General features: G+C 41.3%; 1 protein-coding gene across 2 annotated transcripts in view; it reads right to left on the bottom strand.

The window, feature by feature from the left end:
• Positions 1–21,877, bottom strand: part of CTNNBL1 (catenin beta like 1) — a 156,051-nt gene extending 134,174 nt beyond the window's left edge. Inside the window, exon 1 of one of the 2 annotated variants that reach the window (XM_008698113.2) lies at positions 21,696–21,877. In XM_008698113.2, coding sequence (XP_008696335.1) covers positions 21,696–21,725 — 30 coding nt within the window. In that variant the 5' untranslated portion in view covers positions 21,726–21,877. The remainder of the gene's footprint in view (positions 1–21,695) is intronic. The other variant, XM_008698114.2, reaches the window with a different exon arrangement.
• Positions 21,878–24,489: the final 2,612 nt, after the last annotated feature.

The following is a 24,489-nucleotide window of genomic DNA, read 5'->3' as shown; positions in this document are numbered from 1 at the left end:
ACTCACTAAGTCATTTGACTTATCAGTGCAGCATTTATAAAAACGCTCTGCCCCTGCTCTACCTCCCAGGATTGTCTTTAATAAGATAAGGGAGAGTAAGATTAAATAAGATAAAGACACAGCACTTGGAAAAGAAAACAGAACCTAAGATCCAATCTCTCTTAATGATTGCTAATGCAAAGTCTTATACATACAACACTCTTAGAATTACTTAAAATCAGCTTTTGACAAGGAATATCATCACAATTATGATCACAAAATTACACTGAGCAGCCCACAGGCATATAAAAAGGGACCCAATGTCACTAGAAATCAGAAAAATGCACATAAAACCCACAAGATATCAGACTGGCAAAAAATTAAAAAATTAAAATCTAGCAAGATGTGGAGAAACAGGAACTGTTAAAACTTGCTGATAGGAGTATAAATGAGTATAGGACTAATTGGTGATACCTAATAACACTGAAAATGCATATATTCTGACTACCCCAGCAATTCTACTCCCAGGTATATACACATTACAGAAATTCGCAGACATGTGCACAAGGAGATACTTAGAGAATGTTCACTGGAACACATTTGTAATAAGAAAAAAGAAAAGAAAATTTCAATCGTCCCTGGTTGTACACATAAGTAATAAAAAAAAAAATTGTGTGGGAATAATAATCACCAAATTCAAGATAGTGATTGCTTCTAAAAAGGGTAATAAATAAATTGGATTAGGGAGGGGCATACAATAAAACAGGATTAGGGAAGGGTATACATGAGATTTCGACTGTATTTATAAAATTTTATTTCTTAAAGATCTGAAGTAAATTTGGCAAAATGGTATGGTTATGCACACACTTAGAGGGAGAAAAGGGGGACCACTAGAAGCTAGCAGGGAATCATGCAGAACAAGTCATGCCCCACTAGCTGCAGTTCCTTGGTGTTGCTGCGGCTCACTAAGGTTAAGGGTTTCAACACATATTGGGTACCTTTATCTCAACACAAAGTTAGTCAAGCAGGCAGAAAGAGAAATGTGGATGAATGGCAGCACAGATAGACAGAACCATAACTGGTTGAACCAAAAAAGTATAAGCACTGTGGAGTCCTTTGTTTAAAATTCAAAATAGCGAATATATAAAGTCCCTGTCAGGGGAAATGTGACTTAAAAACAATTCAGTCAGAAAAGAGCTGATGGTTTCAGTAAATCTCCAATTCAATGACTCAACAGGATGATCAACTTTAAATTTTTTTAAGCTAATGCATATTAAGGTCACACTATTAGAAGTATAACATCCAATTTGGCTACAGTCTTGCAGCACTGACTTAGTCAACACACTTGAAAAAGAGGCATTAAATCTCGATAATGCACAAGCAGGACAGTACAGGGTCTGGAAACCCTGCTATAGGAAAAACCAATAAGGGAAGGACCCAGGAGTCACCTTGGGCTATTTAAACAATGCCCTGGAATGGGGTAAATACATACTGTGCTACCATGAATAGCAGATCACCTTCCTTTCTGCCTTCATTCTAGAGAAATCCTACTCAGCCTTAAGCTCCAGCTCTAAGGTCACCTTCTCTAAGAGTCTTCCAAAAACTCCAGTAAGACCTCTGAGCTTCCTCAGCAGTGTATCATATTATACCTCTATCAGCACATAACACATGCATTCATAAATCTCCATCTCCTCTACTAATTCATAAACTGGGTTCACAAGACAGGAACCATGGGATCTGACCCTTGCTAAGACCTCAGCACCCAACAGTGCCCAACATCAGGGCAGGCACTCAACCCACGTTGCTAAATCAGTGAGAGACAGGGGGAAGAGGACAGCTAAACCAATGAACTACCCAGGAATCATAACTTCCTATTAGCAAATGTATATAAGGTATACATATTCTCGGAGGTCCTTGGGTCATTAGCGTGACTGCAGCCAGGCAGGATTCATTTGCACCTACATATTTGATCATTTTTATGCCATCCTGGGTTATACTTTATGTATCACCTAGTTAATTTGCTAATGGTGGCACCAAGCAATATAAAGGACACGAACAGTAAAACTCAGATTCAGACAAAGAATATCAGTACAACCTTATAATTTACTGATGAATAAACCAAGACTCAAGGAAGTGACAGGACTTGAGCCTGAAGTCATAGACAGACCTATGTCTGAAATCTCTCTCTTTTGCAGGAGAAGTACATACAACCTCCGGATCCCTCTCCTTAGTCACAACCCCAGAAACTATCATCTTAAAGGCATAATTTTCATCATCTCTCCCTGTTGCCATCGTCTTTCAACTAACATTAAAATCTCTTCTGCTACTTTTCTGTCTATGGCTTTAACCAGGACAGCTCTTTTCTGTCATTACTCCTCGCCCATTTGTAAAAGCTTAGTGCCATCTCTCTACTCTATATGTAGACTGCAGTAAGAACTTCCTCCCCCAGACCATCTGGGGAACCCACCCAGTCCACTCAGAATCTTTAAACATTGAATAACAAGTTAATACAGCAACGCTATTTTAAATTATTTAGACTTTTAAACCAAAGCTCAGATACAATAAATTCACTTTATTATTTTGGGTGACACAAAGGTTAGATACTTCATAAGTGCTTGTTGGGGAGAGATGGAGTATTCATTCAGCAACGAGCAGCCCCACAGAGTGGTTTTGCACGTTATACGGCACACCTGTTACGTGTAATTATGCTGACACAGAAGATTCCAGCCAGTGGAATATTGCCTCCAGCAATGGACAATTTCATTAAGACTAAAGTGGGGCAAGGAAATCTTTAATTACCTTTTCTATAAGTTGCTTTGGGGTCTGAGGTCATTGCCAAGACTTAAAACTTCATTCCTCTTTCAAACAGAAAGAGTGGTTGGGGAGAAATGTATACTCGCAGGAAGACAGATAGGAAAGAAAAGAGAAAAGTGAAGATGTTTTGAGAAAATGGGAAGGAGAGGGGATGAATAACCTGGGACTAAATTAGTGAGAACCAAATCATAAGTAAGAAGTAAATAATTTATTCATTCACATAATCAAGGTCTTTCACAGTTGCTCATTAGTTCCTTCACGGTTCTGACACGATCTTGATCTCAGGAGCTTAGGACATTAGCTGTCACCATTACTTGTTTTAAAAGTTAAAACTTATCCACGTAAGTCTGTTACACAATGGCTGACACATTTATTCAAGGAAGACAGAACTCACATCAAACTTTACCCTGAGTTTCCTGTTAAAGAGCATATTTTTCAACATTACGGGCACTACTTTAACGTCTGAAAACACAGCATGGTTATGTAATATATTTTCTTTCTAGTGCCGATTTACCTCTTCCAGCTTGAACGAAGTATCTGGTGTTATGGCCTCAAGACATGCCTGTTGATGAGCCCATCAAAAACAATGAAAAGAGATGCTTTCATGTCTACTTTTGTCTAAGATGCACTTTATTTTCTTCAACTCAAGGTTTTACAATTCTAGGAGCTTTACAAACCACTAAAGTTAGCAAAACACCTCCATTCCCAACAAAGACAAGTATGGGGAATGAGTTATTCTTAGAGTCAGAAATATTTCCTCCACCTAGAACACAGAAAGAACACTGACCACCTGACCACATGGAATATGATGAAAAGGAATTCTCTGGGCACCTGGGTGAATGCCTATTGCCACGTACAAACTCCCCCTGCAAGCTCTATCCCCATCGCCACAACTCTCTTGCGAGGAAGCTATAAAATTGACTTTAAAGTGATTTTAAACTAGTAACTGTTCACTTCAAGAACATTTTAGGACTCTATTTCTTAGCAGTAGCATCGAGTAGACCAGATAAGGCAAAACGCATATTTTGCTGGGCAGGAAGGGACTCTACCAAGGATTAAGATAATGAAATAACTGTCTTATACAGAAACATAAATAAAAGAATAAAATAATGTGAACCATCTCTCCCCTTTTAAAAGTTTTCTTTGAAGCTTGGTAGGCTTATGGTATCAGAAAAAAAAACTTAAGAACTGGCTGCCTTAGAAAAAGGTATCTGAAAACAGTGCAAAGGCAACTGTTTTTTTGTTTTGTTTTGTTTGCACGATGCAAAGGCATTATTACAGGTTATGGTAGCTTTACTTTCTGAGAAAGGAAAGGAAAGTGAATTTTCATAAGCAAGTTTCCTCTGTGGGTGAATCTCTAGTCAGTTACAACCAACTCAGAGAGAGCCATCAAGGCAAACTACCCATAGCTGTCAATTTAGAATGACTCCAGAAAGCCAGTCCCAGAGCTCCACTGATATCTTCTCAACAACCTCTTAATCTTATTTATAACACCTGTGTTAAAGCAGCCTGACATCACTCCAACTCATCTCAGACTGAAATTACTTAGAAACTTGAGAATCCCAGCAAACATACCAAAAAACACAGAGACACTGGCTGAAAAACCCTACACACAAGGGAATTTGGGCACCTCTTTTAAACAAAGCTGCATAAGTAAGCCAGGCTGGCCCTCCACAGGCAGTCAGATATAAATCTCACAAAGGACTTGTTAGGAGGCACTGAGGTCAGAAAATCTCAGGGTTTAAAGAAACCATAGAATTCCTCCATCGCTACCTCATCAAGTGATTATCCAAACTGTGTAAGAGTTACCATTAACTGTGTGCTTATTATGTTCATTATCTTTTTACTCCACACAGCCCTGGTAGGTAAAGAACGCCCATTCCCTGTTTTTTCAAGTGAAGAAACCAAGGCTCAGGTGGCTTGCTTAGCGAATTGCCTAAGGTCAAACAGCTAGAAAATAGAGGGGCCGGGACTGAAACACTCAGTCCAGTACATCATACTACCACCATGTGATTGGGAAATCATCCTGCCTTAACTGGTTTCTGTGCTTTCTACAGTTTCCCAAGGCTACTTAAACTTAAGTGAACTTTGAGCAGCTCTACTACTCCTGTTTTAGAAACCAATGTGTGTCCCAGGCCTGTACAAAACACAAAGCACATAAGAAACTGATGCTAAACTAGTCCCATTAAAAGGGGAGACTGGTGCAGTGAGAAGAAAATGGACTTCAGTAGTCAGACATCCAAGTCTGTTAACTAGAATGTGACCCTGGATAAATCACCGTCTCATCCCCAGAAAAAGCCCTCCTAGTGAGGAAGCACCTAACCCAGAAAAAGTACTTAATACATGTCAAGAAAAAAAAAAAATCCAATGGAAATGGGTATGCCACATACAACAACATGAAATAAAAACTAATCTTGTTGTTTGTATTATCTCTTACTTTTTGCTTCTAAGGCTGGGTAAAGAGAAAACAGCAATTATGGCCCACAGTAGACTTGCAGCAAATCTTGGGCAAATAAATGGATCACTCAATCTGTTGCTTTGGAGTCAGAAACAACTCCAGTCTCAATATAAAAAGATACCTAGAAGAGAACCAAATGCAGCCACTAATCATTGATTCACTGCTTCATACATTTCCTTCTTCCTTCTTCCTTCTTACCCTTATTCTTTCCTTTCTTCAGTCAAGAGACATTTATTGAGCATTTACTACATAGCATGCACTGATCTGGTCACTGTCCTTGAGGAACTCAAAGTCTAATGGGAAGAAAGACACAAAACCAAGTAATTTCAATACAGAACTGTTGGGAAAGGCAGCCCACACATGCAGTATTTCCAGTCCCACTCGGCTGCATAGGAATGGGCCTCAGGCCTGGAACACTTCCTAACCAAGAGGCTAGGAGCCCAAACAGCTGTGCCAGGCTTATCACCTTGTGTGGCAATATCTGTCTCTGTTTCTGCTCAATGGGAGTTCCTCTGCTCTGCTTAAGCATGTACATCAGTGCCCCTGAGGCACACCCCTAGCTTTCGGGCCGGGGTCCTTCTGCTGCAAGAGGGCTGCAGGTAGGCCACTGCCCTGCACCAGCTTCAGAGGACGGGCGAGGGCCCCACTAGCCACAAGGGACTGACATACATCCCGGGACCTGGTCTCGCTTTATCTCTTCTCTGTGTGAGTAAAGCATCATTCCATCCAGTACTTGACTGCACGGTGTTTTCACTGGCAACTCCAACACCAAGATGCAATGGGCAGAAGCGTGTGGAGTCCTCCCCCAGGACTGGTAACTGACGGGAGTGTTCTACTCCCCTGGGTTAGACAACCAGTGCATGGTGTTCTGCTGCACAACAATGATACACACGGCAGACTCGAGGCAGGTATGAGACTGGGATGGTAGCATTCTGCTGCATTCTACTTCCTAAGGCATTTCTGGTTTTAAGCTCCCTTCAACCACCAGAGCCCTCTATTAGGAAAAAGATTCTGCCATCTACTTCCTCGTGTCTTTGGGCAAGTTATTAAACCTCTGTGAACTTCCTTTCCTCATCTATAAAATGGGAATAAGAATACTGACTTTCCCAGGGTTGCTTTTAGGATGAAATGCAGTAACACCTATAAGTCGAACAGCACAATACCTGGCTCTTAGTGGGCTAGTAGCTCCCGGGCCTTTGTTTTGTTCTTTTGGTGCGGTGGCACAGGCAGGCGAATACACATATTCTTTTTTACTTCATTAAAAGTATGACAATTTCTACAAGCTCCTCTATGAGTTGCTTTTCACTCACTTCAAATCAGGACCATACTATCCCGTAAGTAACCCGCTTTTCCCACAAACACAATCTGTCAATTGAAGGCAAATCTGCCATTAATGCAGAGGCAATACTTCAAGCCCAGCTGCACACTGCCTCCTGATATTATCCTTTCAGGCTCGGTGTCACGCTCCTGAAAAAAAGCTCTACTCACTGTACTCAGCAATCGAAAAGTTCACATGGTCAGAAGTGCCTCTGCCTCACACAAGGTGAACCATGGCCAAAATTGCTTTTTTAATTAAAGTAAGACTTCCTGAACCTCTTGCTGACAATCACAACTAGCACGTGGAGCCCAATATCACATAACCAGTCTCCATCTTGCTCTAATGGTGATTTTAAGCACACAGAGAAGGTAGGGGGAAAATCACTAATTTAAACAAAATGTTTAATCTTCTAATTATGGGAAAGGCTCCAAGAAGATGGAGAGTGATTTGCAATCTTCATTATGGAACCCGCATGTGACCACTGGCGCAAGTCATGTCAGCCAGAAGGCAGACACCATCTCTTCGTCCCCCACTGAGTTTTCTGTGTCCTTGTAAGTTCTGTGGGAATGAAAGAAGAAATCTTTGGGAAAAAAAAAATAAAAGTAGAAGACTCACAATTTGTCTCCCCAAGTTCATTATGCTGAATGAGGTATAAGGATCCCCAGTAAGAAGCCAGGGAGATAATATTCAGTGTCTTTACATTGGCAGATTGAGCAGCCTGAGGGCCTTTGAAACTCAAAAGTCTTGTAAAAACGGCCCAGCTCAGGTGGTGCTTAAGCAATTCTTTTTATTTGCTGAAAAGTCCTGTCATCGGTGGTAAGGGATGCATTGAGAATTAGGGTGGTGCCCACCAGTGGCACCTTCGGTCAGAAGGAAATCTGTTCTTCTGCAGATATGCTTGCACCACTGCTAATTTGTGTTATCTCTGCCCATTCAGATCTCCGTGCTAACTCAGGAGAAAAAGTCCCTGCCAACCAAGTCTGACAAGTCCAATGGCAGAACTCCCACTGGAGAATCAGCAGAGACAGCGAAAGCAGGCAATTATTCCCTTTCATTAGAGAGAGTTCTTTTTAAGTTTGGTTGGGTTGTTTTTTTTTTTTTTTTTAATGTTGAAAACAAAAAGTGGCCACTCACAGCTACTGCTCACTGCAGTCCCTTACACAACTGGCAGACACTGAAATTTCCCCCTAAGCCAACCAGAAAGAGCTGTGCCCCTGTAATTACCCACTGTAATGTAAAACCAGACTCGGAGAGGATGGCCACAGCAGATCTGGGCAAGACAGCAGTGATATTTAATCATCAGTCCAGACCATCTGCAACTGTTTTGCAGAAGCACATGAAGTTTATGGATTCCAAAGCTTCCTACAAGTTACCAGGTGCTGAAGGTCAGCTGCACTGTCCTTGGGTCCACTGGGGCTGCCTTCTTCATTCTCTCCAGGCCAGGGTGCTCAACAAAAGGCACCATGCCCACATTTTCTGTGCCAAGCCTGGCACGAGGAGAGTGTTGCTTCTTGATTAAGCCAGAACATAGATTAAATGTTTAGAACTGGGAGATTCTGAAAACAACCAAAGTGGGAAAGCAATTATCCTAGGGAGAGCAGAGCTTCGGCTGTGGACCCCTAAAGCACAGAGGTGAATTCTACCCACTTTGAACACCTAAGCTGGCCAGACTGCTCCCCTACAATCTATTCTACATTCTGCAGATGCAGTGCTCTTTTCAAACATAAACCAAATTGTGGCACTCCACAGCTTCAAACCCCTAATGGCTTCCCACTGTACTGACAACAAAATCTAAACATTTTAAGGCTACCTCCCCTCCCCACAGCTGACCTCTGTCCTTAATTGTCTCTTCTCACTCACCATGCTCTAGCCGTTTGCCTCAAACATGACAAGCTTGTTCCCACCTTAGGGCTTTTGTACTGGATTTGTATAGGCCTATGCTGCTATTCCCACAGCTCTTCACAGAGCTGGATCTTTCTCATCATTCAGTTCTCAACTCAAATGTTACCCCTTCAGAAAGGCCTTTTAGAACCTTCTGATGCTCCACCATCACTGTATGACATCAGCCCATTTTCTCCCCTTCATATCCCGATTTGAAATTATCTTGGTTTTGTGGATGTAGCATTTGTTTGCTTGTGTGGGTGTTCTTATTTATTTGTATTTGTTTTTTCTTGTTTATTGTCTGCCTTGCCTCCGTGGATATAAGTTCCATAAAGACAAGGTACTGCAAATGTCTTGTGCATATCTAGTCTCAGTGTCTAGTATAACAACTTGCATTTAGTAGGCATTTAATATGTATCTGTTGAATAATTAAAGAAGGAAAGGTTCAATATGGATCACTAATCTAAATGAAATTTACTAACCCTCAAGAATCTAGACTGGCAAGGGGGAATGAAACATGAGAGACTATGGACTCTGAGAAACAAACTGAGGGCCTCAGAGGGGAGGGGGGTGGGGGAATGGGATAGGCTGGTGATGGGTAGTAAGGAGGGCACGTATTGCATGGTGCACTGGGTGTTATACGCAACTAATGAATCATCGAGCCTTACATCGGAAACCGGGGATGTACTGTATGGTGACTAACATAATATAATAAAAAAATCATTAAAAAAAAAAAAGAATTTAGACTGGCTCATAGGCTGTCAGCATGTTTCACAATGCCCTAGAAACCTGGTTGGTTCTTTGCCAACCCCTGGTGAATGATGAGGAAACAATGGCAAAGACAAGACCAAGATGAGCTTGTAGACTCTCAAAGTTGAAGAATATGAAAATCTGCAAGGCTCTTGGGTAGAGTCTTGCCCAAATTGTCCTTTCACAGGAGGATCAGATGGGCGAGCAACAGTGATTACCAATGGCTGAGGCCAAGACCCAAAGGTTGGGTCTCAAAGGTCCAGCAGAGGCAGGGTATACCATATGAAGCAGCCCCAGCCCAGTCAGCCAGAGTCCTTCTGGATGAGGCAGCAGTTGGGAGCCAGAGAACAGATGTACATACTTGGGAGGGGGAAAAGAGAAAGAAAATGAGAGACAGAGCCAAGAGCAAAGCACAAGGCAGAAATGGGGCAGAGGCATGAAAAGGTCAGGAATAAGCACATGGGGTCTCAGGTGATTGCTACAATTTAGATTTCATGGGCTCGTGGGTGTGTGAATTTGGATATAAGACTAGCTTAAAGATATAGTGTCAAGGCCATCAGACAGGTAAATGGCTCCCCTCCAGAAAGATAAGCAGCCATGAAGGAAAGGGGCACTCCACGGAAGGCCAGGTTAAGCTTCTGTTTGTGAGTGCTAGTTTCTCTTGAAAGACTCATGATTAGTGAGCACTAGTAATTGCTCAGATAGTCTTCAGTCCTCAAGATGGTAGTGGTGGGCAAAGATATCTAGAAGAAATGCTGGATGAAAAACACTAATTTGATCTCTAGTATCTTTCGGGCTTCAGTGACTAATAGAAGAGCCCTGAAGTTCTACAGTTCATCCAAAGATGACCAAGAATACTAACGCTTCATTCATCCAACAACCACAACTTTTCAGGACACTGTGAAAAGAAAGCAAAAAGGGCCTCAGAGGTTAGATTTTATCCTATTTTATCCTATTAAACAAACACCACCACTAAGAAGTGACAGCTAACACCAAAGAAAAGCAAGAAAAACTGTAAGCAATAGGCACAAGAACTCAAAATTCCTCTGTAACACTCCCAATGTTTTAATACAGGAGTAAAAACTTTCCACACTTCAAAAGATCGTGAGAGATTCTGGGCATAATTAACATGTGTTCATAATAATCACCCTAAGACAACACTCTGACCTACTGAGAAAGGAAGAATGTTTACTTTAGAAAGAACTCCAAGCAAAATGATGAAAAAGTTAAGTTTTGAATATGGAAAAAAGCACTGTTCTGATCCCCATTTTATCACCTGAGGGAAGTCACTTTCCATCCCTGTGCCAGGCCCTCCCCTGGCACTCTTGCTCCACTTGTAAGTTTCTGCTATGTGGAGAATCTGTTCAGGAGTGTCACATTTTCCAAAGACACCAACCAGATAAAAGAGGAGCTAGTGCAATTCAATACAACCCATATCACCTTTTTAAAAAAGGAACCTCAGGGGCGCCTGGGTGGCTCAGTCAGTTAAGCGTCTGCCTTTGGCTCAGGTCATGATCCCGGGGTCCTGGGATCAAGCCCCAAATGGGGCTCACTGCTCAGCGGGGAGCCTGCTTCTCCCTCTCCCACTCCCCCTGCTTCTGCACTCACACTCTCTATGTCAAATAAATAAAATCTTTAATAATAAACAAATAAGGAACCTCAACGTGGGTTTCTTTTCATGACGACCCCCAATTTCATCCATGATAATGTCTTTTTCTTTTTTTCTTTATTGCTGCATTTTAACATTCTGTTGATTCTTTGGCATCTTTACCTTCCTCTGTCCAACAGCTGCTCCTGGCCAGAGCCCCCACTCCATGTTTCAGCTTCTCTGTCAATAATTATGTACCCCTGAAATGCTCAAATTTCCCTTCACATTAATATGAGAAGGTATTAGCTGTTCCCATGGAAGTATTAATGTTTGAAGAGGCCAGTAAAAGATAACAAGACAAACTCTAACCACAATTCTTTTATTTTATCCAAACTGGAAAGAAAATAGCATTCCAACATGATACACCAGCAGAAGACTGATGTACTGTTAATGGTTAGGTTTATTAAAAATTCCAAAAGTAATTTTAAACTCAGTTGCTCTTAACTTGGGGGGGGTCGAATAAAAAATGTAATCCTCGATTTTATGTATTAACAAAACAAACACATAAATAATGCCAAACACTAAAATTAACAAGTCAGGAACAACAGATGTTGGCGAGGATGTGGAGAAAGGGGAACCCTCCTACACTGTTGGTGGGAATGCAAGCTGGTGCAGCCACTCTGGAAAACAGTATGGAGGTTCCTCAAAAAGTTGAAAATAGAGCTACCCCATGACCCAGCAATTGCACTACTGGGTATTTACCCCAAAGATACAAATGTAGTGATCTGAAGGGGCTCCTGCACCCCAATGTTTATAGCAGCAATGTCCACAATAGCCAAACTATGGAAAGAGCCTAGACGTCCATGGATAAAGATGTGGTATTTATATACAATGGAATATTACACAGTCATCAAAAAAAATGAAATCCTGTCATTTGCAACAACGTGGCTAGAACTAAAGGGTATCATGCTAAGTGACAAAAGTCAATCAGAGAAAGACAATTATCATATGATCTCACTGATATATGGAATTTAAGAAACAAGGCAGAAGGTCATAGGGGAAGAGAGGAAAAAATGAAACAAGACAAAACCAGAGAGGGAGACAAACCATAAGAGACTCTTAATCATAAGAAACAAACTGAAGGTTGCTGGGGTGGGGGGGGGGGATGGGGTAACTGGGTAATGGACATTGGGGAGGGTATATGTTGTAATGAGCACTGGGTATTATATAAGACTGATGAATCACAGACCTGTACCCCTGAAACCAATAATACATTATGTTAATTAATTGAATTTAAATTTTTCTAAAAAGAAAGAAAAAAAAGAACGTCAAACAATCTGTTCAATAAACAACCATACCTGCCTTTGGAATATAGTCAGACACATCCAGAGGGATGCATCATAATACTCTGTGCTTGATGTCAAATCCTTCTCAGTTCAGTCAATGGCTTTGGACACTGCTGGGTAGTTGAAGGGAAGTCTAAGGAGCCCAAGTAGATAATCTGCTCACAGGCAACTGATAATCTAAAACGAGTTAACAGATGAAAATACACTGTGGTAGTCTCACTAGCTCTTTCACTGAACTCAGGACAAAGATAATCTAGTTTCTATTTACCAACCCACAATGGAGATGGGGTTTTAAAATTTAGGCCAACACACTTGCAGATCAGTCACTCCTAGAACACTGCAGAAAAGAAAATGGCTTTGAACTATTCAGCTGAAATACTAGAATCAAATGGCTGACTCTGGAAAAAGTAAGGGAATCTCTGCTATACCTTTTCCTAACTTCAATTTCTCTATAGCCATACAAGACTCAGACCAAAACCAACCGCTTCCTTCGGAAACCTTAGGGGAAAAAAAAAAGAAAGAAAGAAAAAGAAAGGAGTAATCTGTAAATGAGATTTCTGGCACTAGAAAAGGGGAACACTGAGATATCTCAGCAATATTAAAGAGACCTGGGGAAAAAAATTACTGTGTTGATGACATAATTCTTGATATCAATGACTGCTAACTGTGGTGGAATAGGGTTGTGCTTTAATCTATTGAGAACGGTTCTATACTGTGGCATGTGTGGGTGACAAACTGTTCTCATTTCCTTTTATAGCACTCTAAACCTTAATCTCCAAGGGACCAATGACCTTGGGAATACTGAGGCAGCTTGGTAGAATTCAAAAAAACATTTTTTTCTTTTGCTACAGCATGTGTGTTGATTGTAATTATATCAATAATTTAAAATTAACAGCTAACATTTACTGGGCGCTTACTACGTGTCAGGCACTATACTACTTAGCACTACCCACCCTGTCTTATTTAATCCTGCATTTAAAAAAAGATGGTAAAATGCAGATTTTTTTTAATGGTGGGCAGAGATACACTATTATAAAATCTCCATTTTAAAGATGAAGACCTGAAGCTTAAAGAGGTTAATTAACTGACCCAAGGACACATAGCTAGCAAATAGCAGAGATGGGATTCAAACACAGGCAGTGTGACCCCAAGTTAGTGTTCATTCACTACACCAACATTAAAAGACACCCAACGGACACACTCAGAGGGTACGTGCCTTGAATTATGCTCTCCAACAGAGCTGACAGGCTTTTCTGAGCCATCCACATTCTCCAATATAGTTATTTTTACATCTAAAAACTTCTCTCTTGGTGTAAATTTTATAAATTCAATCCCCCAATTTATTATTTTTTTTAAGTAAGCTCTACGCCCAACGTGGGGCTTGAACTCACAACCCCTGAGATCGAGAGTCGCACGCTCCACTGACTGAGCCAGCCAGGCGTCCCTCCATATCCCAATTTAAATGACACCTAGTGAGGGACTGCACAAAGGCATGGCTGTCTTCCTCAAGTTCACCACCAAAATTAGGCATCTCAATAAAACCTACCTCCAAGGAAGCTGGAAGAGGCGGGACTGAAGTCTATGACCAGTGAAAACTGTTCTGCTGGCCTTTAGAGGAAATAAACCCATGTTCACCATGCCAATACATGATCCACAAAAATAATAATTAAGACCAACCAGAAAGCTACTTATCTGATAAAGTCTCAAGAGTCTAAACTATGATGGTGGCAACTGAAATAGGAAGGAATAAAGAGAAGACTGAAGAAGCAACACTTTCTCTGTAAAGCTTTCCTGGTGGCAGAGCTGCTCCTGCCTACACCACCAAATTTTGTTCCTTCCTCTTTAACAGCAATGACGCTGTGTACTGGAGACTCAGTTTTCAAATCTGTGGGATGCCACCCTTAGACTACAAGAAGGAACAGCAGCAACATTCGTTCACTCATTCAATATATTTATTAAGTTTACTGAATATTGGGTTTACTCCATGAGAGCAAGAACTGTGGCTTAAACATTTTCAGATCCTGACACCATCTTGACCCCTGGAGAAAAGAGCTAGACCTCTTTGTTCACAAGACCTTATGATCCATGAGGAAAAGAACCTTGTCTTTCATCTTCGAGAAATAGCTCCAAGGCTTCTTTAAAGTCTACTGAAAAGAGACACCCCTGACTAAAATGCAGAATTGGGGGTAGGTGGTGGAGCAGGTGGATAGATACAGAGAAGTACATGACCCCAGAACATCTGGCCAGAATGTTCAATAGACACATGAAACCTAGATCATGGCTAGGGAGCTAACAGTTGTCTATATCGAGGTGCTGAAAGACAGAAGAATGGATGAGTTCATCTATGATGAGGGACAGGATTATAGAATCAAACGCTAAGGAAGAGTCAGTTGTAATGAGGGTATTGGCAACCTCCAAGAATGCAGGCTTCGGACATCCTACAGAACAACTGACCAGTACTCTTCAAAAAGGCCGAGATCATAAAAGACGATGAAAATGACAGGATCCTGGATAGGATCCTGAAACAGGAAAAACACATTAATGGAAAAACTGGTGACATTTGAATTAAGTCTGTGGTTCAGTTACCTAGAATTATGAATTCCTGGTTTTGGTCATCATACTAAGGTTATAGAAGACGTTAACTTCAGGGGAAGCTGGGTGAGGAGTATATGGAAACTCAGAAACTCTCTTTACTATTTTTGCAAATTTCTGTAAATTTAACATTAATTCAAAATAAAAGTTTTAAAAATGTAGGTTTTGCAGCAAGAGTAGCAAGAGATGATATGGAAGAGGAAGATAATTCAGAAACTGAAGTAACATATTTGAATCAAACATTCTTGATGTCTAACATGAAAACAAAGCCATACAAGTCAGCAAGCAAACAAGATATCAGAACAAAAGCTTTCCAAAAGGGGAAATAACCAGAGTATATTTGAAGGTATATACTGGTTCACTCACTCAGTCATTACACAACCATTCATGAGGCATCAATTATGGGTAAGACACTTTGCTAGGTGCTGGTCCCTGCCTCTAAGTTAACTGTGTAGTGTGTGAGGCAGCACATAAATCTGTGCTTTGTGAGTATGAAGAGAATGCACCAGGAAGAAAGAGGACGAGAAAGTTGCGAAGACAGGAAATGAACTTAAGAAAGAAATCACTCAGGAGATGAAACAGAAAACACCCTGAAATGGGAATATCAATGAAAATAGCTCTTTATCTTTTGTTTACAGTTTCCAACATTAACAAAAAGTAACTTTGAAAAGCACTAGTCTGAACTGTCATGCAAAAAGAGCCTACATCACAATGCTGTAAACAATATCGTGATGAGGATAATATTCTCAGGGTTAGCGGTGAAATGGGGCTACTACAGAATGAGCACATGTGTTCAGGCTTCTAAAATGTTTCTTACATATACACCATCAACAAAAGAACACAACAGAAAAGCTCAATTACAAACTACAACACTACCTTACAGAGAAAGAGGCAGATGATAAGAAATACAAATGATAACACACACAAGGGAAAAAATGCCTATTACAGCAAACTCGAACTAACACTTTACATACCTACTAGATTAATGAGACAAAATTAAATTGTGACAACTAGTAGTATCAAGATTGTGGTAAAACTGGAACACCCACTGCTGTTAGCACTTGTAAACTGATGAAGGCTTCATTCCATATGAGCACGAGGTGTTCCTTAATGTATCTGCGGCTGAGATGACCCCATCATCTGCCACTCCCCTCCGTTTACTCAATGCTCTGATATTTCACTCCCATGCTTCTGCTCTCACTAATCCTAGTCAAGAATGACTTTCCTCGGCCTCCTTCATTACCCACAGAATTCCTATTCATTCATCATGGCTGAGATTCCAACATCATCTCCCTTTTCTTCAATGACCGCATTCAAATCCACTTCCATTAATACATCCCTTCTCCAGGCATATCCAGTCATTCCTTCCATTGTGCTCCCATAATACTTTATTCACACAGTTCGTTGTTGAAATATCTGTCTCATTCCTCAAGTTACGAATTCTTTAAGGTCCAAGACCATATCTTAATAATTTTTGTACATGCAACACTAAGCTCAGGAGATGGCACGTGGTCATTTCTAACAGCAGGTGGGAGGGGAAAAATGCCAAACAAATGAAGAAGTTCACTGCAATAGTATCTCCAAGAAAAAAACCTGAAGACCAAATAATCGGAAATAATTCCTCCAAATAATTATAGAGGAACAATATAGGGGAAAATGGTTGGTCTATCACTTGAGCAAAAACTATGAAAACATTAAAAATAACATGAGGACCATGTAGAAACACAGGAAATATTTCTGGCAGTGTTCAATTAAAAATGTAGAACACAAAACAGTATAGACACAATGATTATTGCCATGCCATATACAATAACTGTGGGAATATAAAAATACTTGTTAGACTAGGGTCCTTTTCCTTTTCTCAAATACTTTTTTTAATACTATTCCTGTCAGTTTATTGTCATTAAAATTTTTTTTATTTCAAAAGAAAGAAAAAAGGGGAAAGAAGCAAGATTATAAATTCGTACAAGCCCCTGCAATTCAAGGAAATGCTATGATATTACCAATAGGTCACAAGAGGAGTGGGTGTCTGCAGTATTGCTAAAACCAAGGGTCCCCGACCCCAATCTGCCTCAAAGAGAATACTTCTCATGTCACAAAGCAAGTCATTCCCACTGAGCCAAGCTGCACTAAATGTGAATTCTTTATTGCAAAACTTCGAAGGTAACAACTTTTTCCAGACATCTGTGGAATTAGTATTAATGAGAATGCCCTGAAGTTCATATGCGCGCCTATGCAGTAGAAACTTCTCAGCCAAGGAACTGCTGGGCACACTGCTTGATGAGATGCCTAAGCCTAAAGGCATCAAAAAAGTACATTTCCATACTGGGAACATTACTGGCTTCCTCTTTAAGACTTTTTCCACCACCTCCTGTCCACATTGTAATTCTCCTGTCTTCTCAAACGAATAGTTAACATATGTCAAGGATATAAGGCATATACTGAGGCGCTTACTGCCTAACTCTATTACTAGAAGAACCAATCTCAGCAGAAAATTGGAATCTTCCCACCATGCTGCCCCAAAAATGAAATTTGAGAAGCACCCAAAAAATATTAAATACTTTTAATAAACATTTCTTGACATCACATATTTTCCTTGCTTACCTTAATCTCTGAATTCCAGGAAAGGAAACAACCACAACTCTTATAGCTCAATCCCTCATTTTACAGGTGGTAAAAAGATATACAGAGAGGGGAAGTGACTTGTCCTGAGTCACCCAGATAAGTAATGATAAAGGGAAGATTAAAACTCAAATCTCCCAGATTTTCAGCCCCGATTCATTCTCCTACAGCAAGCTTTTTTATCCCTTGAAATCTCTAGAGCTCTTGGCCTAAATAATTAGTATCACAGAATTTAAAGTTAGAAGAGACCTCAGAGAGACTTACTTAATCCCCTCATTAGGCATATGAGGAAACTGAGGCCCAGAAAGATTAAGTGATTTGCTCTCAATATCTTGGATGGCAGAGAAGAAGTATAACTTAAGCTCAAAAAACTAAAACTAACAGCTATGAGAAGGGAGGAGAATCTCAGCTGGGCAAAATTTTAAAAGGAATGTAGATCATTCTAGACCAGGGGCACTTTCAAAATGTAGTCCCTGGACCAGAGCTTCAGCATTACCTGGGATCACCTGTTAGAAATGCAAACTCTAGGGGCGCCTGGGTGGCACAGCGGTTAAGCGTCTGCCTTCGGCTCAGGGCGTGATCCCGGCGTTATGGGATCGAGCCCCACATCAGGCTCCTCTGCTATGAGCCTGCTTCTTCCTCTCCCACTCCCCCTGCTTATGTTCCCTCTCTCGCTGGCTGTCTCTATCTCTGTCGAATAAATAAATAAAATCTTAAAAAAAAAAAAAAAAGAAATGCAAACTCTAAGGTCCCACAGGAGACTTTAATGAATTAAATTCTGGGGGTGGGGATGTTCAAATCAGACAACATGTCCCTGAGAAATGACCTTCTGTGGTCATGTTGAGTCCACTTTGTAAATCGCAACTATAATCAACCGCACTAAAATGTATGCATTCTTCTATAGGCGCACCATACTTCAATTTTTAAAGTTTTTAAAGCATGTACGAAAGTTTTTTAAGTTTGTAAGTAAAGTATGAAAACAAAATGGAAAACCAGATTTGGGTATTCATTTGGTTCCAGTTCTGGCTCTACTCCTTACCCGCCGTTTGTCCTTGGGCAGGTAACTGACCTCTGTAAAACAGGCATGCCACCTACCTCAAAGGGCATGTTGAGAACTAACCGCAAAGACGCATCCAAAAGCACTTTAGTTCAGCAGCTGGCACAGAAGTAGGCAGGCAGTGCAGCACGGTTACTATGAGCTTCAGCTGTAGGGTAGGTGCTTTGCAGCACCTCAGTTCCCTCATCTGTGCAACAGGATTAAAGACAGTACCTTCTTCACAGGGTTGTTATAAAGATTTTGAGAGATGGCGCAGGTAAATAATGCGTCTTTCATATCTACAAAATGTTACTGTTTTTGAAGAGCTTTTGCATCCATTAGTTCAAATGATCTTCACCCACTTCCACAGGAGGATGGGTGCATTTGATTGACTATAGAAAGATTCCAGACTGTACCATCTTTTAGGAACAGAAGGAGCGGACATCGGTCTTACAGAAAGGAAACTGCATGAATAGTGCATGTGGGGAATGAACAGGACTGAAAATAAGGAGATCAGGATTCTGGTTTCACCTATGTCAAGACCTTAGCCCACAACCTCAGGGAAGTGCTATACCAGAATGGGGTTCACTTTTCATCTGTAAATAAGTGGTCTGCATGAGGTTATCTATAACATCTCTCCAAACAAAATTCGAACTCCTTATCATGACCTACAGGAAGGCCTACATCTCCTACTCATCACCTACCACCCTCCTGCTTAGTCACCATGTTCTAGCTCCATCAATCCTCCTCCTGATCTTCTAACAGGCTACACCAGCTTCTACCTCAGTCTACATACTTGCTCTTCCCTCTGCCTTGATCTTTCTGATCTTTCACATGATTGGCTCCTTCTCAACCTTCAGTCCTTTAACATCCATTCCTGAGTCCTTCCCAGACCACATTACCAAAAGTAATAGGTCCTGCTCCTACTGCCAGGGGTTATTTTCTTTCACAGCACTGTCTGATAAAAATATAATGAAAGCCACAAATAAGCCACATCTGTAACTTTAAATTTTCTAGTAGTCACATTAAAAAAGTTTTAAAGAAGTTAACATTAATTTTAATAATATATTTTCTTTAAGCCAACATATCCCATGTATCATCATTTCAATATGGAATGAATATAAAGATTATTAGTATATGTTACAATAATTTTTGTTATACTAAATCCTGGAAATCCAATGTGTATTTTATACATATCGCTCTCAATTCCAACTAGCCACATTTCAAGTGTTCAGTAGTCACAGGTACCCAGTGGCTACCGCACCAAACAGCACAGTTCTACATTGCTTCCCTTCAAAGTACCTATCACAATCTGAATTTCTTGTTTGTTTACACACTTACTATCTTGTTACTTTCCCGCCAGACTACAAACTCCACAAGAGCAAGAACCTTGTCTGTTTTGTTCAATGTTGTATACTCAGAGGATTTGGTGCCTTGCACAGCAGGTGTTCAATAAATGTTTTTCGAGCAAATGAATGAACCTCTTTTAGCTATAATATTCTGAGTCAACGGGCTAGCCATTCTACAATTCCCAAACAGACATACAAACACTCATTCAACAATCCTATTTCCTTTCTTCTTTTGTGTTCAATAACTGTCTTAAAATGAGAAATCTCTTGGCTATATATCAACCATTGCTTAAAAGTTCTTTTCTACAATGTCTAGAGTCTCCAAGGTCCATTCTTTGTATATTAGCTAAGGGAGTGGCATGAATATAACTGCTAACATTTACTGAACTTTTACTCTTGACAAGCATTAGTCTAAGCACTTTACACTTCAGAATAGCTTCACAACAGGGGCACCTGGGTGGCTCAGTCGTTAAGCGTCTGCCTTCGGCTCAGGGCGTGATCCCGGCGTTATGGGATCGAGCCCCACATCAGGCTCCTCCGCTATGAGCCTGCTTCTTCCTCTCCCACTCCCCCTGCTGTGTTCCCTCTCTCGCTGGCTGTCTCTCTGTCACATAAATAAATAAAATCTTTAAAAAAAAAAAAAAAAGAATAGCTTCACAACAGACTTATGTGGTAGGTACCATCTTTACCCCTATTTACATATGAGGAAACCACGGCATAGAGAGGTTAAGTATCTTGTTCAAGGTTACAGCAGCCAGTTAATAGCAAAATAGAGATTCCAAGGAACATGCCGTCCCTGACACATAGCTCTTAATCACCTATTCTCTACTGCAGAGCTCTCCAATAGGAATGTAAGACCAGTTACAATTTTAATAGCCACACTAAAAGGCTAGTAGCTACATGAAAAAGTCAACAGAAACAGGTAAAATTTACTTTAAATTTTATTTCACCCATTACCCATAATATGATTAATCAATATGATCAATAATCAAGGTAATTGATTATCAAATCAATTCAATCAATATGATCATAAAATTAGTACAAAAACTGTATTTTTCATATTGAATCTTCAAAATTCAGCATGATTTTACACAGAGTACTTTTCAATTCATAATAGCCCCATTTCAACTGTCTAACAGCCACATGGACAGCTACCATATTGGACAGCAGGGCTCTACTGCCTCCTTACGAAGTCAAGGAGGGGGAAACCTTTGAACTAGGAGCCAGGAGACCTCAGCTCTAATCCCAACTCTTACTTGTTGAGTGACTTTGGAGAAGTCCTTTCTGCCCCCTGGGCCACCGATTCCCACCAAGTCGCCTGAGCGGGTAAGACAAGAAGATTCCTAGGGTCCCATCCCATGCTAGAATTGCAAACATCTCCCAACAAAGGCAGTTAACATGGGAAAAGCTTTTACAATTTAAAATCAGTTTTCACATCCAATAGTTAATAGAGTCCTCAAACAACCCTACTAGGTAGTTATTACTGTCTCCGTCTTACATATACAAAAACTGGAGCTCAAAGAGGGCAAAAAGACTTCCCCAAGCCACATGGCCAGTCAGTGGAGAAACCGGAGCTCAAATGCAAGAAAGACCAGTGCCTTCCCACCACCACCACCAACTCAGCGACTGGGGGCCAAGAGAGTTCAAGGAAGATGGTTGTGAAGATGGTCTGGGGCCTTCAGCAGAGTTGAAGGGAACCAGGCCCCAGTCCAGGGTAGGGTGAGAAGAGGCCCAGACTGGAGTTGAGAGGAAGGGGCCTGGGCTCGAAGAAGGAATGGGCTGAAAGGGCCCAGGAGAGTCTCAGGGGAGTGAAGTGAAATGAGGAACTCGGACATGAGAAGTGAGGGGACGCGGGCCTGGGACAGAGGTGAGAGGAGGTGAGATGCAAGGGCGCTGGTCCCGCGACCGGAGACCCCTGCCCGGGTGAGGGAACGGTAGGCTGGCCCTCCTCGTCCCTCATACCTGGTAGCTCAGAAGTTCGCCCACATCCATGGTTCCAGGCCCAGCCAACACCTGCTACTCGGGTTCCCTCCACTCACGCCCAAACCGCGGCCCCCTCCGCTGCAGCTCCAGCCACACTGCCGGAAAGCGCTGTGAGCGGGTCGCGAAGCCAATGAGGGAAAAGTGCGAGTGACACGAAAGCCGGCCACACTGCGGTAAAAGGCAACGCCACCGTAGAGCGCGCTGCATTTACGACTGTACTGCTTCCGCCCGGAGCCTGAAGGGGGCGGGGAAAGGGGGCGGAGACTTGAAGGAGGGCGGAACGGTGAGAGAAAAGACCTAAAGGAGCCAAGATTTTTTGGACGCCCCCTATGTGCAGGGCGGAGTGCTGAGTGTTTCACTTGTGCTCTCCTAATCCTTCCAAGACCTAGCCAATTTTATTCTCATTTCACAAATAAGGAAATTGAGGCATAGAACTGCACTGTCTAGTTCTATACCCACTAACCACATGCGGCTACTGAGGGTTCGAAATACAGCTAGTCTGAATTGAAAAGTGCCATAAATGTAAAAAAAATACACACCGGATTTCTAAGAGTTCTACTGATTACATGTTGAAATTATATTTTGAATATATTGGGTCAAATAAAATATAAAATTAATTCACCCATTTCTTTATACTTTTTAAATGTGGCTACTAGAAAGTGTAAATTACCTATGCAACTTTCTTTGTGGTTCCCTTTGTGGGGTTTTTTTGAATAATGCTGACTCAGAAAGTGTATTATCCGAGGCCTACAACTATTACTGACTGAGAAACTGTTGGTGATCACATCTCCCTGTCTGGGCTTCTGCTTATTTATCATTGCAAGGCCCGATGGGAACTTGTTTGTACCCCAGAGACGTAAAAGTTTTTCTGTAGGCGGAAGTTGGCCATGATTGGAAGAGAACCATTCAGAGAGTGCATCTGAGCTTCTGAGATTTAAATAAGGGTGTTAAACCTCTCCCTTAGTCTTCTTAGCCATTTAGCCCCCTAACCTTCACATTCATGATATTTTAGTCCGTTCAGGCTGCTATGAGAAACATATCATACACTGGGTGGCTTGCAAACAACAGAAATTTATTCCTCACAGTTCTGAGGCTGGGAAGTCCAAGACCAAGACACCAACAGATTTGTTGTCTGGTGAGGCTGCACTGTGGGTCACAGACTTTCTCACTATGTCCTTGCAGGTAGGAAGGGGTGAGGGATCTTTCTACAGACTCTTAGAAAAGCACTAATCCCATTCATGAGGGCTCTGCCCTTATGACGTCATCAACCTCCTGAAAACCCCACTTTCTAATACCATCACCTTGAAGGTTAGGATTTCAGGATTTTGGTGGGATACAAACATTCACACCACAGCAATATTTTGAACAACCCTCCCCATCCCATCTCCACATGGGAGAATTATACAGAAGTTATTTTTATAGAACTTCTCAAAGCGCCAAATCCTCTCCTCTTCTGCCTGGCCACCAGTCCCATACCTCATTCCACTCCTTCTCATCCTTCAGGTCTCAAAGGTCACTTTCTTAGTGTAGCCTCCCTCAACTCATCTTCAGTCCAAGTAAGTGGCGCCTTTTCATTCCTCATAATTCTCTTTCCCAGCACGTCCTTTATGGCACACATACCTCCATCTGTAATTTTCTACTTAATGGTTGCTCACTTGTTTATTGGCAGCCTTATTTATTGGACACAGGCTCCATGAGAGCAGGAACTGTGTCTGTCATGTTCACCGTTATAGCCTAGTACAAAAAGCCTAGTACCGTGCCTGGCACAGGAGGGGATTTCGCAATGGGCTTTATGGGCCATGGTAAGGAGACTAGATTTATGCTAAGAACACTGGAAATAAATTGAAAAGTTTTAAGCAGGAAAGTTTTGTGATTGGGTTTATGTGTTCAAAGAATCACCTGTCCAATAGCTTTGAACTAAATTATTTGGGTGTCCTCCCCGTCCCCTTAGCTGTATGGACTGTGCCTAATTCAAAGGGGCAGGATGAGTAACGGTGGGAATGTACCCTTTGGAACTGTGTACCCTTTAGAATTCTGTCCCAGTACTTGGTGCGGTGGAGGCAGTTTGTATAAACAGGCTAGCAAGAGCCTGTGGTTAAATTGTCACGAAATTTTCAAGTTGACATGAGGTTGGTTACTTGAAATTGGCCACAGTGGGAGTATTTACACTATGGAAATCAAACAAATGCTACAGGGATATTGGTGTTTCAGAGAGCTGGTTGTTACACATTTGCCAGTATACCACTGATTCTGATTCTCCTCAAAGTTCCTCCGCATCTAGCTGTCTGGCAAGTTATCTTCTCTCTCTAAATTGTGGTCCCTTCATCTATAAGGTGACTCGTTCATTCATTCAACAAGCATTTACTGAGTGCCTCTTCAATGACCAATACAACTGTAGGCTCTGACAATATAGAAGTTAGTGCCTGCCCTCTTGGAATCCACAGTCTAGTCGGAGAAAGCCTAATGAAGGATACGGCATTATGATCCTCATTTTATAGCTGTGGAGACATCGTCAGCCGACTTCACCTCCACGTGCCTCATCCCCTTGCCCGAAAAGAGGAGGTTCAATTGAATTTACCTCATAAGATTATGGGGAATTTATATAAGAGGCTGTATGCAAAACACTTAGCAGGTGCCCGGCACAGAAAAGTACTCCAACACTGTTTGGTGTTAATGTTATGTGGAGTTAAGTAGGAATTGAAGGGGCAGAGAAGCAGGAAAAATGAGATCATTCCTATATCTTATCTTTTGCATTCAATCTTGTCTGTGTGTT

Source organism: Ursus maritimus, unplaced genomic scaffold, assembly GCF_017311325.1.
Source record: "Ursus maritimus isolate PB19 unplaced genomic scaffold, ASM1731132v1 scaffold_22, whole genome shotgun sequence".
Taxonomy (NCBI): domain Eukaryota; kingdom Metazoa; phylum Chordata; class Mammalia; order Carnivora; family Ursidae; genus Ursus; species Ursus maritimus.
This window is presented reverse-complemented; position numbering and strand designations above follow the sequence as displayed.